Source organism: Lutra lutra, chromosome 4, assembly GCF_902655055.1.
Source record: "Lutra lutra chromosome 4, mLutLut1.2, whole genome shotgun sequence".
Taxonomy (NCBI): Eukaryota; Metazoa; Chordata; class Mammalia; order Carnivora; family Mustelidae; genus Lutra; species Lutra lutra.
Genome location: NC_062281.1, coordinates 177,955,985 through 177,969,160, shown reverse-complemented (window position 1 = coordinate 177,969,160; position 13,176 = coordinate 177,955,985). Strand labels below are relative to the sequence as shown.

Genomic DNA, 13,176 nt, shown 5'->3' with positions numbered 1-13,176 from the left:
TTGGCCTCAAACCAACCAAATCAGAGAGATAAGAAGATTAACGCTGCTTCCTTCCCCACTATTACTCTGTGCCCAGGCATCCCTGCTCACGTGGGGCTGCTGTTGACAGTGGTTTATTTAACACTTTTTCTCCAAGGAGCTCAGGGCACTTTACCAAAACTGACGGCGCTCCTCAGAGTGCCTCTGTGAGGGAGGCCACCGCGCTGCTGCTGCAGAGACCCCGAGGGTCCTGAGAGCCCAGTCCCAGTGGCTGCCAGTGTTTTCTTCATGCTCCTGGGACCTCTCAGCCGGACTAGCACGTTCACTTGTGGATCTGTGGAGAACCTGGTTTTTAACAGAAGTGTGGCCGAAGCAGCCGTCCATAGGCCCTGTCCCGACCCATAGCAGTGCTTGGTGGGCTGTTGGGTGCCCCCCATCCCGCCCTCTTCAGTTCCTCGGAAGATTTCCAAGGGTGTATACCAAGTTGAACAGAGGGGAACTTTGGCTTTACCTATACTGTCTGAACTGTTTTTGCCATGAGAATATTCCTATTTTGTTTAATTAGAAACAGAAATATTCAGGGGTACCTGGGTGGCTCAGTTGACCATCTGACTCTTGGTTTTGGCTCAGGTCTGATCTCAGGGTCCTGGGATTGAGTCCTGCATGGGCTCTGCCCTCCACGGCAAGTCTGCTTGAGGATTCTCTTTCCCCCTCCCTCGCCCCCCACCCCCCACACTTACATGTGCAAGCAGGGGCACGCTCGTGTTCTCTCCCCCCCCCCATAAGTAAATAAATAAATAAAAACAAAGGTGTTCAAAACACTTAATTTTCCAAAGCCATTTGAATAGGGCCAAGTCCTTATGGATGGACCTTTGATTCCTATTCTGCTTCAAAACACACTGATTTCTTTTCTCTGTAAGCAAGTAGTTCATATCACCGGGAGCTGGCAGACCAGTAAGGAATGGGTACTGGGGGAAGGAATGCTGATGGAACCTATTGGTCCCTGAACAAGAGCATTGAGCTTTGGTTTCTGTTACTGATCCAGGCCTAACAAGTGGCTTTCAAGCTCTACACCACTGGCTTCTCTTGTCTTCTTGCTGCCTCTTTGAGTTTATTCTCCTTGTATCAGAAACCAGATGTCCCTGGTATAGCTTAGCCCTCCACATGAGAGTGGAATCCTCCCTCCTCGGGATGAACCCAGGGCTTCTCAGAGCTCCAGGTACTTCAGTCCTTCGCAAGGAAAGACACCCTCTGGTGTTACCTACAGGACAGCCTTCTTGTCCATGCTGGGACTAATTCTCACTGAGTATTTAAAGCATGCTATGGTGTGCTAGGTCTGCTTCTTATAGGAAAGCTAGCATTTTCTGACTTCTGAGCTAACACTGGAGACCTGGACACAGACACAAATGCATACTTACCTGCCTGCCTTGCTTTCAGGGCAAGATTTATTCCCATAGAACTCAGCAGAAATGTTCCCAGCTTAGTGAAGTAACCAGATGGTTTGCAGGAAGTCCAGCCAACCTGATACCAACCTGATACATGGGGGGAGAGCCCAAGAGATACCCTCTGGCCTTCAATGTTACTGTCAGACTCCAGGATGAGTGTCATCTTGAACTAATCTTTTTAGGCTGAGCTTGTTGTAGGAATAAGAATGGACTTAACTCGGGCCATTTCGGATCTCCTTTCTCTTCAGGTGTATTTCTTTAAGAGAACTTTTTTAACCATTTCACCATTAGGTGTTTCCCAGATCTGGGCGCCTACCTAAAACTCTCATCCTTTGTTCAGCATACGGTAGTTCCCAGCCTGAAGTTAATGTGTGGTGTTGAACCAGTGATATTGCTAGAGAATGAGGTTGGGTCTGGGTGTGCATTTCCTGTAGTGAACATTTCTCAGTTGAGCTCCTGGTTGCTAATCTTGGGAGTTTACTGACCTAGAGTGAACTCTTCACTGATGAATTCAAGGTAAGCAAAGCCCCCCAATAAACATCAAGTTATCACTGAAAAAGCTAGGAGGAAAACTGATTTGTTCAGTTGGTAAGCATTTGTTCATCCCTGTTGTGGGCCAGTTGTTGGGAATATAGTTCCAAATCTCCTTGGCAGTTAAGGAATTACCTTTCCTATGCAATATATCCCTTTCCCACATCCTACCCTTTATGTTTACAGTGTGGTAACTTGGAGCAAGTGTGTCCTTGGTAAATGTAGGTTTTAAGAATCTGATGGAGAGGGGATCCATGAACATTGCCCAGACTTGTTTAACACTCTCCTGTAGCTAGCTCCTGGTGCCATCCTGGTAGTGTTTTGTTAAGTTTCCCCATCGGAAAGAACTAAAGCCTTACTGAAAGAGCAGCTTTCTTATGACTATAGATGTTGGGGACAAGAAAGAAGATCAAAGTGCTGGATGATCTGCTCTGGTAGATAGACCATGGGTCAGCAAACTACAGCTTATGGGCTAGTTACTTATTTTGTTTTGTTTTTAGTTTTTTTTTTAAAGATTTTATTTATTTGACACAGAGAGATCACAAGTAGGCAGAGAGGCAGGCAGAGAGAGAGGAGGAAGCAGGCTCCCTGCTAAGCAGAGAGCCCCATGTGGGGCTCAATCTCAGGACCCTGAGATCATGACCCGGGCCAGAGGCAGAGACTTAACCCACTGAGCCACCCAGGTGCCCCTAGTTACTTGTTTTTATGAATAAAGTTTTATTAGAACACAGTCCACGAATTTTTTGATGTATTATCTGTGACTGCTTTTGCACTATGGTGGCAGAGTTGAATAGTTGTGACAAAGACTAAAGGCTCAGAGTCTAAGATATTTTCTATCTGACTCTGCATAGTTTGCCATCTGTAAGCTTTAGTATCGTGACTACATAACTTGTGCAGTGTGTTTGCTCTTGGTTGTCTAGGGAAAGTATTAATTGTGTAGTACAACTGTTGAAGGAAGAGTCTTTCTGCCTAACATCGCTAATCCATATCCTTGTGTGTGTTTCAGGATCTGTCTGGTTCAATAGACGATCTCCCAATGGGGACAGAAGGAGCTCTGAGCCCTGGAGTGAGCACATCAGGGATTTCCAGCAGCCAAGGAGAGCAGAGTAATCCAGCTCAGTCTCCTTTCTCTCCTCATACCTCCCCTCACCTGCCTGGCATCCGAGGCCCCTCCCCATCCCCTGTTGGCTCCCCCGCCAGTGTTGCTCAGTCTCGCTCAGGACCGCTCTCGCCTGCTGCAGTGCCAGGTACCTTCAAGTGCTGGACTTCAGGGAGAGGGTAAAGGGACTGGCCCCCAGTGATTGCAGGGCCCCAGCCTTCCCCTGCCACAAAGAACATCTCTGGTTCATGTCTACGAAGTTTCCCTTCAGCATTCGAAGAAGAGAGGTGGGACCCCCTTGGTGGGGTCCTTCTGTGTATGTGGTATTGGGAGATTTAGCCTTGCCAGGAGCCATTTTCAGCTCTGAAATGATCTCCTAGCTAGAATTTGCAGGCTTATCCATGATTGGCTCCTTTCTGTGTTTGGAGCAGGTAACCAGATGCCACCTCGGCCACCCAGTGGCCAGTCGGACAGCATCATGCATCCTTCCATGAACCAATCGAGCATTGCCCAAGATCGAGGTAAGACCTTGGGCTTTCAGGGAGGTGTGGAAGTTTAAGGGAGCTATTTGGTTATCCTGTGCAATAGTTTTTGGAGAACTGTATGACAAGGAAGCTTAGGACAGTCCCAGCAGTAAATCGTGAAGTTAGAAAGGGCTTGACCACCCTGGTGGCTCCAGTATTGTGTTTTTCATTGTTTGTGTTCTGTTGAATTCCTCCCTACACGGTATCTAATTTGGTCAGCAAATACTGAAGACCCGACATCAAATCTTTACTCTTTAAATGCTGTCCCATTTTGTTGTCAGTATTGTTTGTCTTTCAGACCCGCATTTAGTAGAAACAGTTGCCATGCCCTGGTTAATGGCTATGTCACTTTGAAGGGTGCCTAAGAGAGCACATAATTATATAGCAAATAAGATACAGACTTTGTGCAAGTAGTTGCTAAAGAAAATGTAGATGGTGAGGTCCTATGATAAGGGACAACATTTGTTCTCATTGTACTGAGGTAATAATATATGGACACTCCCCACAAATAGGTTACATGCAGAGGAACCCCCAGATGCCCCAATACAGTTCCCCTCAGCCCGGCTCGGCCTTATCTCCGCGTCAGCCTTCAGGTGGACAGATGCACACAGGCATGGGCTCCTACCAGCAGAACTCCATGGGGAGCTACGGTCCCCAGGGGAGTCAGTATGGCCCACAGGGTGAGTATGCTACCCAGTCAGGAGTACACAGAGGTGTATACATACACTGGTCTCTGGGTTTTAAGAGTAGGACTGCCCTTTGCCTTAAATCCACCAAAGCCAGGCCCTAAAATAAGGCAGGACTATCACCCTGGGAAAGTCCCTGAATATCCCTGAGCCTCTCTTTCTTTCTGTAAAATGGGGAGAAGGCGTTTTGCCCAAGACTGGGCAGACACTTAATGGCCATTAAAGTAAATTAGTCCTAATAGAATGTATCTTTGCTCAAAATGAGCCCTGGACAGATCTAAAGCTGAATGTCTCAGCAGAGCATAGGAGAGATGGCGGATTACCTATGTAGAAAGGAAGGAGTTCTGGGAGGTGAGGGGCCGGGGTAGCAGCAAAGCCACTCTTGCCTGCCAGCCAGCCTTGCTCTATGCTGCGCTGGCTTGAGGATGAGAGGACAACTGAGGCCTGCCTTTCTGTGTTCCTTGCCTCTCCACCCCCCCCTTTTTTTTCAAATGGGGTGAAGGCTGCAATGAAGTTGGTCTTTTATCAAATCAAATAGCGAGTGATTCCTCTCATTTATTATCTTTGGAGTTTTAGAGCTGAGCAAGATTAAGGAATTGCTAGTGAATCACTAACCAGTCTCTGTGTCTTCTCTTCTTCTTTCCTTCCCAGGAGGCTACCCCAGGCAGCCAAACTATAACGCCTTGCCCAATGCTAACTACCCCAGTGCAGGCATGGCCGGAAGCATGAACCCTATGGGTGCTGGAGGTCAGATGCATGGGCAACCTGGCATCCCACCTTATGGCACACTCCCTCCAGGGAGAATAAGTCATGCCTCCATGGGCAACCGGCCTTATGGTCCTAACATGGCCAATATGCCACCTCAGGTTGGGTCAGGGATGTGTCCCCCACCAGGGGGCATGAACCGGAAAACTCAAGAAACTGCTGTTGCCATGCATGTTGCTGCCAACTCTATCCAAAACAGGTAAGGCCTAGGAAGTGAAGAGGGTGTCAGCAGAAGGAAATAAACTTCAAAGTTATTTGGGTTGTTGAGATGCTTCTGGATCTGAACCATGCCATCTTGGTAAATATGTCTTTTATTGAGAGCTCTTTAGAAAACTGGGTTTCCTTGCAGTGGAAAGAAAACCAGCAAAAGTGCTGATTCTTAAGCATCTTCAGTTGATACCAAATTTCACATGACCAGACATTGTATGTAAATAACTTTATAAAGCATAGCTTATTTTGATGAGTAAAATAAGTTTTCAGAGCTTCTCTATTTCTTCTGTCAATCTAGTTTTTTTGGTTTCGCAAGGGATTTTAATGATACACATGACTTGGATCTGTAGTGTGAGAAATGGAGGATGGTAGGGTTGTGGTTTGCCATTTCTCTACTGTTCTTTGTGGTTCTTTGTGTTTGAATCTGGTACTAAAGTGCAGAGAGCTCATGTGATTTGGTTTAATGACTTTGAAGATTCATCCAGTCTTCCTTGGACACTCACTTTGGTGGCTGTTCACTTCAGTGAATATGATTCCATTGGCTTTTGAAGGCTCTGTCTGTGTACCCCATTGTTGGTGGCTACAGTTCTTACAGTGACTCTTGTCTTACTGGAATGCTGATGAACTAAGGTAGAATAGGGTAATTAGTGGTAAAGAGATGGGTTTGGTAGTACTTCAGAATGTTGGAAGCATAGAGCAGTAGGTCCATCAAGAAAGCACGTCCAGGTGCTATGCCGTGAGGGGTCCGGATTGGTTGGGATTTGACATGACAAAGTGGTAAAATCTAGGCCTTTTGCCGTAGAGAGGGCCCTTAATGGAAACACATTTGACACTGGAAGTGCCTGGAGGAAGGTGGTACTTAAGAGACACAGTAGGGGTCCCTTCTTCAAGGATTGTATCCTTTAAAATTGAGCTATGGTTTTCTGTTTGTAGCCTGAACCATCTTAGAACCTTTCATGGGAGGTAGTAGATAGGAATGTCTAGGTCAGGTGGTACATGGTTGTGGTTTAGGAAACCCATAAACTTTTTCCTTTTAAGCCTTTCTAGATGATCTTGGCTCACAAACTCTATTTAGCTCAGGTCCAAATCTGAAAGCTCAGTGTCTCTAACTCTTGTCTCTCACTTTCCATCTTCTTCCTCAGGCCACCAGGCTACCCCAATATGAATCAGGGGGGCATGATGGGAACTGGACCTCCCTACGGACAAGGGATTAATAGTATGGCTGGCATGATCAACCCTCAGGGACCCCCGTATCCCATGGGTGGGACCATGGCCAACAATTCAGCAGGTAAGTCCAAGCCTTTGCTCACCCAGGAATTTCTTCTAGAATGATCTTCATGTCAAATGTACTGGACTTGTGATCTTTTTTCTTTTTTATAGGGATGGCAGCCAGCCCAGAGATGATGGGCCTTGGGGATGTCAAGTTAACTCCAGCCACCAAAATGAACAATAAGGCAGATGGGACACCCAAGACAGAATCCAAATCCAAGGTAATGATTTATATCCTGACTCCTCTCACCTCTCTGTCCTATCCTCTCCAGGGATAGGAAGGAAAAAGAAAAGAAGGTGACTAGACTCTAGCCTTTTATGACATGGATTAGATCTCAGAAAAGTCTGCTCTTGCCTCTTCTAATCATGAAGGGAGGGTCCCAGACTAATAGCTCATTGAATTAGATTTCAGTTAGCCTAAAGGGTCCTGATAGAAATAACACAATGTTCTCACAGCTGTCGTGTGATAGAGGAAATGCCAGGCCTGCAGTGTAGAATTCTCTGTATTGCCCTTTGGGAAACTGTGCACCCTGTCCTCATGCATTGGTAGGTGGTGTGTGCCATGGGCAACTAGTTGCTCTTCTCTTCCTGGACCTTCCTCCGAGCAGCAGGAATGGTTGGTGCCCTGTGTTCTATAAAGAGGAGGATGAGGCAGGTGGGGGTTTGGGTCCTTGCTGGCCTCCCAGTAGGATGGTCCTGAGTGTGCTGTCTGTTGGGTTGTATGGCAGTCTGGGGACCTGCTCAGTGTTCGAGACATTTCTGCCCTTTGTCATACCCCATTTTCCCTATCTCGTAAAGCAGGGGAAATAAAAATGTACAGCTTCCACATTCTGTGGACCCTTACCTCTGGCTCTCAGGCCCTCGTAGCCATCCTCCTGTCTGGGACAGGACAATTAACATCCAGAGCCTTTCAGGCAGGTTAGGAAGACCCTTCCTTTCTTGACAGGAGGAAATTTCTTGTCATTTGAGTCCATCCCATTGTCTCGAAATCACGTTTTGAATTTCTTGAGTTCTCTCTTAAACAGTCTCTGACAGCATGCCCAGGCTCCTGGGTAATAGCACGGGGGTAGTATAGTGACACTGTTGTCAGGTGTATAAGGGTTTGACACTTAGCTCTGCTACTTAAGAGCAGTGAGCTTTAGGAACGGGCTCCTTGTGCCTGCTTCCTTATCTTTCAAGAGGAGGATAATTAATAATGCTTAATATATAAAGGCATCTAGCATGGCACCCAGTTCATAATACATAGGCAATGTTAGCTTCCTTCCTTTACAGGAAGAATTTCTAGCTCCCATTTGGTCTTTTGACCTTGCAAAAGGCAAGGTACATGTTAGTGACTGCCCCAGAATAAGAAGCTTTACCACTGCCCTAATCAAAGGACTTCTGAGACCACCCTTAGCATAGGCTTTGAATCTGACCGGTTCCTATGAATCTTGACCTGCCCCTTCCAGAAATCCAGTTCTTCTACTACAACCAATGAGAAGATCACCAAGTTGTATGAGCTGGGTGGTGAGCCTGAGAGGAAGATGTGGGTGGACCGTTATCTGGCCTTCACGGAGGAGAAGGCCATGGGCATGACAAATCTGCCTGCTGTGGGTAGGAAACCTCTGGACCTCTATCGCCTCTATGTGTCTGTGAAGGAGATTGGTGGATTGACTCAGGTGAGTGCCTAGCACTTGGCTTCCTCTGTGGTTTCAACAAGCCTCTCTCTAGGTACTCAGTGGCTTCACCTGGTGCCAAGCCTCCCACAGGGACATCACCGTCTCCTGCTCTCTGAGGCACATACTGACAGACTGGAAGCACAGGGCTTCTAGAAGATAAGATAAAGACAGAAGGCTGAGACCTGCCTGGGTAGTATGATGTATTAGCATTGAGTTTACCATATGTCTAGGGTCTCACTGGGGCGCAAAGATAGGGAAAATGCGGGAGGCAGTTTGGCATAGTAAGCAAGGACATGGTTTGGAAAGACGGGTCTGGTTTTGAATTCTTTCTTAGCCACTTAACAACTCATGTGACCTTAATCAAGGTGTATGACCACTCTGAGCCCTAACCTTCTTACTTGTAGAGTAGGGAGAGTGTGTCTCCTGCTAGACCATCAGAAGCTAGAACTAACACTCAAAGCTTGCAGCAAGATGTCTGCCATGTAAATTGGTCTGTAAGATGGTATGGGCATAGCCAGAGTAGTTGCTGACCCTTTCCTTCCAATCCCAGTGAAGATGGGATTTCAGGAGCTATTTGATAGAAATAGCTTATGAGGGATGAAGTAGGTGGGGCAATTGTGTTTAGGTGCTCCATATGGCATACCGACGTGAATGCATTAGTCTGTGCTAAAAACCTCTGAACTGAATCCCTCCCTGAGCCTTGCCCCTGCTCTGAGGCCTTAGAGCTTTGCTTCACACTCAGCCCAGGAGGCAAAGAGTTGAGGCAGTGCTGTGCTTTGCAAACTTTCCTCCTATGTGTGTTCTGTAGTCATCAGATCAGGAGCCTGCTGTTGGATCTGAGTTTGTGGCTGAGCTCAGGGGGAGGCGTGGCGGGGAGAGACGTATTCCAAACCTTCTAAATCAGAAGAGGAAAACAGCTGTCACCAGCAGAAAAGAAAGTGATTGGAATGAAGCCAACCAACAGTCAGTTATGAATTCCTTCTCCCTTCAGGCTTTATTCCCCTCCCCCACAAAGGAAAACAAAACAAAACAAGACACGTGCACACCGCCACATAACTGGCGTGGGAAGCAAAGCCACAGCAGGCTTCTGAGGTGACCCTGGGCTTATTCCTGTCATTCTCCCCGGTATTGAGTTCTCCAAAACGGGCTTCTCCTGCCTGTAGAGAAAGGGAGGGGGCGTCGGGTTAGGTTCGGCATACTTTCAATTGGATGGGCTTCTGGATTCACCGGACCTAGGATGCGGTCCAGAGGGAATCCCGAAGCCTGTGCCTGTCTTCCGGTTGGCGAAAGGATGCCATCCTTTTAGGGGCTAGGATGTAATTGAATGCTAAAGACAGTGTGAGTTCAGAGGAGAGAGTTAGTTTTTGAAGCTTCCAAGAAGGCAGGAGATGAGTCCTGAGCCTCTTATGAAGGCTTAGTAGGGTGTAGGTAGAGGAGGGGGTCATCCAGTTGACCGGCCTGCATGGCACAGATATAGGAGAGTCTGGAATATACCTGGCCAGCACCATCTCCGACCTTCAGGCTTCAGCTCAGATGGTAGCCTGCTCTGGAAGTATTCCTGGTCACCTCCCCATCATCTAGGTTGTCCCTCTCTTTTCTTCCTTCTCACTCTTCTCTCTAGTATCGTAGGTACCAGGTCAGCAGACAGACCACAGCATGTTGAGCTTCCTATGTGGTCTGGGACTAGAAAGCTGGTGTTCCCAGCCTTTGAGGTGGATGAGTAAGCATAAGAATACATGAAGAAGGAAACCTGCCTGGCTAGAGCAGCAAGACCATCTAATTGTAGGGATTGGGGAATGGTCTTGGTCAGTGTGTCCTGAAGCTTAGGAAAGGAGACAAGTGTAGACTGGCCAGGAGAGGGAGGCACAGAGGGCACAGAGAAGTTAGAGGGCCTGAAGGGTCTCCTGGACAACCAGGACAGTGACTGGTGAGGAAAGGGAGCTTGTAGTTTGTGACATGTCACTGAGAAGCGGAACAGCAGAGGCACAAGAATGTAAAATTTGCAAAGAGCCCCACAACGAGAAAACAACCCAGATATGAAAACTTCCAGTTTGATGAAGTAAGTCAAGCAGAGTGGTAGCTGATACTGCCATGCCTCCATTTTGGAAAATGTTGATTTTTATTGTTGCCTTTGAAGGGGTTTGGATCTGATGGTGACTTGCACAGCCCTTTTCAGTACTGTACTTGTGTTAAGCATCATACCTTCTGAATTCTGTTCTCTCCCATTAATAGTGATGTGAAATCTGCCCTTTTTTGAATAAGCACTGTCTGCTAGTTGCTATGATCTGTGGATAGAGCCTGCTGAGGGTAGAGGGAAGCTAGCCATGGATTTAACATTTTTTGTGGACTCTGCACCAAGGGGGCTTAACTTTGGTTGGTTAACTGCGATTCCATGAGAGATGACTGCCTCGTAGCCTGACAGGGTTTGGGGCTTGTGAGTAGGAAGACCAGGTGGAAGATGGCCCTCGACTCTTCTGGTTGGTTGTACAGGTCAACAAGAACAAAAAATGGCGGGAACTTGCGACCAACCTCAACGTGGGCACCTCAAGCAGTGCTGCCAGCTCCTTGAAAAAGCAGTACATCCAGTGTCTCTATGCCTTTGAGTGCAAGATTGAACGGGGAGAAGACCCTCCCCCAGACATCTTTGCAGCTGCTGATTCCAAGAAGTCCCAGCCCAAGATCCAGCCTCCCTCTCCTGGTAAGGATTGGGTGCGCAGCCCACTAAGGCTCGCCCTTCACGGATAGCATTCAAGGGTCCAGGCTCCTTTATGCAGCAGTGCCTGGCCCTACCCCAGGCCTTACCGCAGTGATCGAACTAAAGAGCAGCGGCCAGTGGCGACTCCCTTGAGAGGTAGTCTGTAGCAGCCCTTAAGTTTTAATTTTCGTTGTGCACCTGGCTTCTTGCCAAATGTTTGTAAACTAGCGAGTAGGAGGGACACCAGAGGAGTGGGGAAGTCTGACAAATCACAGTGAGGCAGGGCCATCTGGGAGCTTTGGCCTACTGATGTCAGCGCCTTAGAATGCAGCTGAGACTAGAGCCCTGAATTCCCCAGGGATCGGAGATGCTAATGAATGGGAAGGAGGGGTTGGGGAGGGGATATGAATGGAACTCACTGATGGGAGTGCCTCTGCCCACCCTCCTTTCTGAGAGGAGGCTGGGGCCTGAGCAAGCATGGGGAGGGAAGAAGGCCAGGGCTCCTAGAAGGTGGGTGTAAACACATGTGCCCTGGTGTTGACCTCTGAGGGTGTAATGAGTGCCTGAGATGACTCATCAGCTGGGGAGGCCTAAGCAGTGGGATATCTGCTGCTGGGAATGGTAACTCATGGAAACATTAATTACTGGTAGTTCTGCTCGCATCAGCTTGGAGGAACATTGAAACCTGAGAGGTGATACTGTGCTAGATGTTTGTTGAGTGGGAGCTCCTAGGTTCCTAAAGTACACTGCAGGTCTGGGACAAGATGGAGCCTTCCTACCTAGGATTCCAGGGGCTCTGACAGGCAACTTGTACACCAGCATTATAGGGTTTAGTAGGTTAGACATGGTCCTTGGGGAAGTAAAGAAAAGTAGTCAGGGAAGCTGGCAGAGACTCAAGGAAATCCCTAGCATGGTGATGGCATCTCCACGCTACTCCTCGTCTCCAGATGTGAACAGTAGCAAGGAGCAACAGAAACCTCTCGATTCCCCGGGGCACCTGGGTGGCTCAGTCAGTTAAGCATCCGACTCTTGCCCTCAGCTGAGGTCTTGATCAGAGTCATGAGTTTAAACCCCACATCAGAATCCACAGTGGGCACGGAGCCTTTGTAAAAAAAAAAAAAAAAAAAAAAAGGAAAAGAAAACTCAAATTCCCTTCTTTATTACTGGCCTTACATATCCCCTGCTGAGAAGGGCGATTCAAACTTTAAAGAAGCCCAGCTTTAGCCTTATAACGATCCTTTCGAAGGAGACCCCAGGGCATTTGTGTATTTCTGTGAGAGTTAAAGACTTGCCAGCTCACCCCACATCTCTATCCACAGCGGGATCTGGGTCTATGCAGGGGCCACAGACACCTCAGTCAACTAGCAGTTCCATGGCAGAAGGAGGAGACCTGAAGCCACCAACTCCAGCATCCACACCACACAGTCAGATCCCGCCCTTGCCAGGCATGAGGTAAGGCCAGGAGCAGGGGCAAGGGGCTTGGGGAGGACCTGGGCGGAACTGCAGGAGCTTCTGTGCAGCCCGAGGCGTCCCTGCTCTGCCCGCCCAGCCAAGGACTCTCACGCGCCCTGCTTACCGGAGGAATTGCTTTATTTGGGGTTTAATTGGCTTTCCTCACTCTGGAGCAGGAGCAATTCGGTCGGGATCCAGGATGCCTTTCCTGATGGAAGTGACCCCACATTCCAGAAGCGGAATTCCATGACTCCAAATCCTGGGTACCAGCCCAGTATGAATACCTCTGACATGATGGGGCGCATGTCCTACGAGCCAAATAAGGATCCTTATGGCGGCATGAGGAAAGGTGACCAACTGCTTGAGGACAGAGCCAGGGAAATGGGGGGATATCTTGAGCGGTTCAGGGTTGTTCTTGTCAAGCCATTCTTGGAGATACGGGCTTTCCAGACCTAAGTGCCACTCTTCGTCCTTACCTCCTTCCTTGTCTCCCTCTCCCTGGCCACACCTCATCACACCTCAACAAGTAGGAGCTCTTTGCTGATTGGAGCCTCTTTAGATCTCTTCTCAACCTGTCAGGGAAACCGTAGGAACAAGCCGAAGCCCTGAAGAGGGCTTGGTCTTCGGGGCAGGCAAGGTGTGTGTTGCTAGGCTTGCTGGCTTACCAGTTTGCTCACTGCTTTCCTTTCTACGTGCAGCGCCAGGGAGCGATCCCTTCATGTCCTCAGGGCAGGGCCCCAATGGCGGAATGGGAGACCCCTACAGCCGAGCTGCCGGCCCTGGGCTGGGAAATGTGGCGATGGGACCGCGACAGCACTATCCCTATGGAGGTCCTTATGACAGAGTGAGGTGAGCATGACCCC

The 13,176-nt window shown here is 48.4% G+C and overlaps 1 protein-coding gene across 2 annotated transcripts in view; it reads left to right on the top strand.

The window, feature by feature from the left end:
* The window catches only part of ARID1A (AT-rich interaction domain 1A), a 70,283-nt gene that overhangs the window by 50,010 nt on the left and 7,097 nt on the right, over nucleotides 1–13,176 (top strand). Inside the window, exons 5-15 of one of the 2 annotated variants that reach the window (XM_047723725.1) lie at nucleotides 2,962–3,202; nucleotides 3,486–3,575; nucleotides 4,091–4,258; nucleotides 4,916–5,228; nucleotides 6,382–6,527; nucleotides 6,620–6,729; nucleotides 7,957–8,166; nucleotides 10,657–10,864; nucleotides 12,181–12,313; nucleotides 12,490–12,662; nucleotides 13,012–13,162. In XM_047723725.1, coding sequence (XP_047579681.1) covers nucleotides 2,962–3,202; nucleotides 3,486–3,575; nucleotides 4,091–4,258; nucleotides 4,916–5,228; nucleotides 6,382–6,527; nucleotides 6,620–6,729; nucleotides 7,957–8,166; nucleotides 10,657–10,864; nucleotides 12,181–12,313; nucleotides 12,490–12,662; nucleotides 13,012–13,162 — 1,943 coding nt within the window. Of the gene's footprint in view, nucleotides 1–2,961; nucleotides 3,203–3,485; nucleotides 3,576–4,090; nucleotides 4,259–4,915; nucleotides 5,229–6,381; nucleotides 6,528–6,619; nucleotides 6,730–7,956; nucleotides 8,167–10,656; nucleotides 10,865–12,180; nucleotides 12,314–12,486; nucleotides 12,663–13,011; nucleotides 13,163–13,176 lie in introns of both variants that reach the window. The other variant, XM_047723723.1, reaches the window with a different exon arrangement.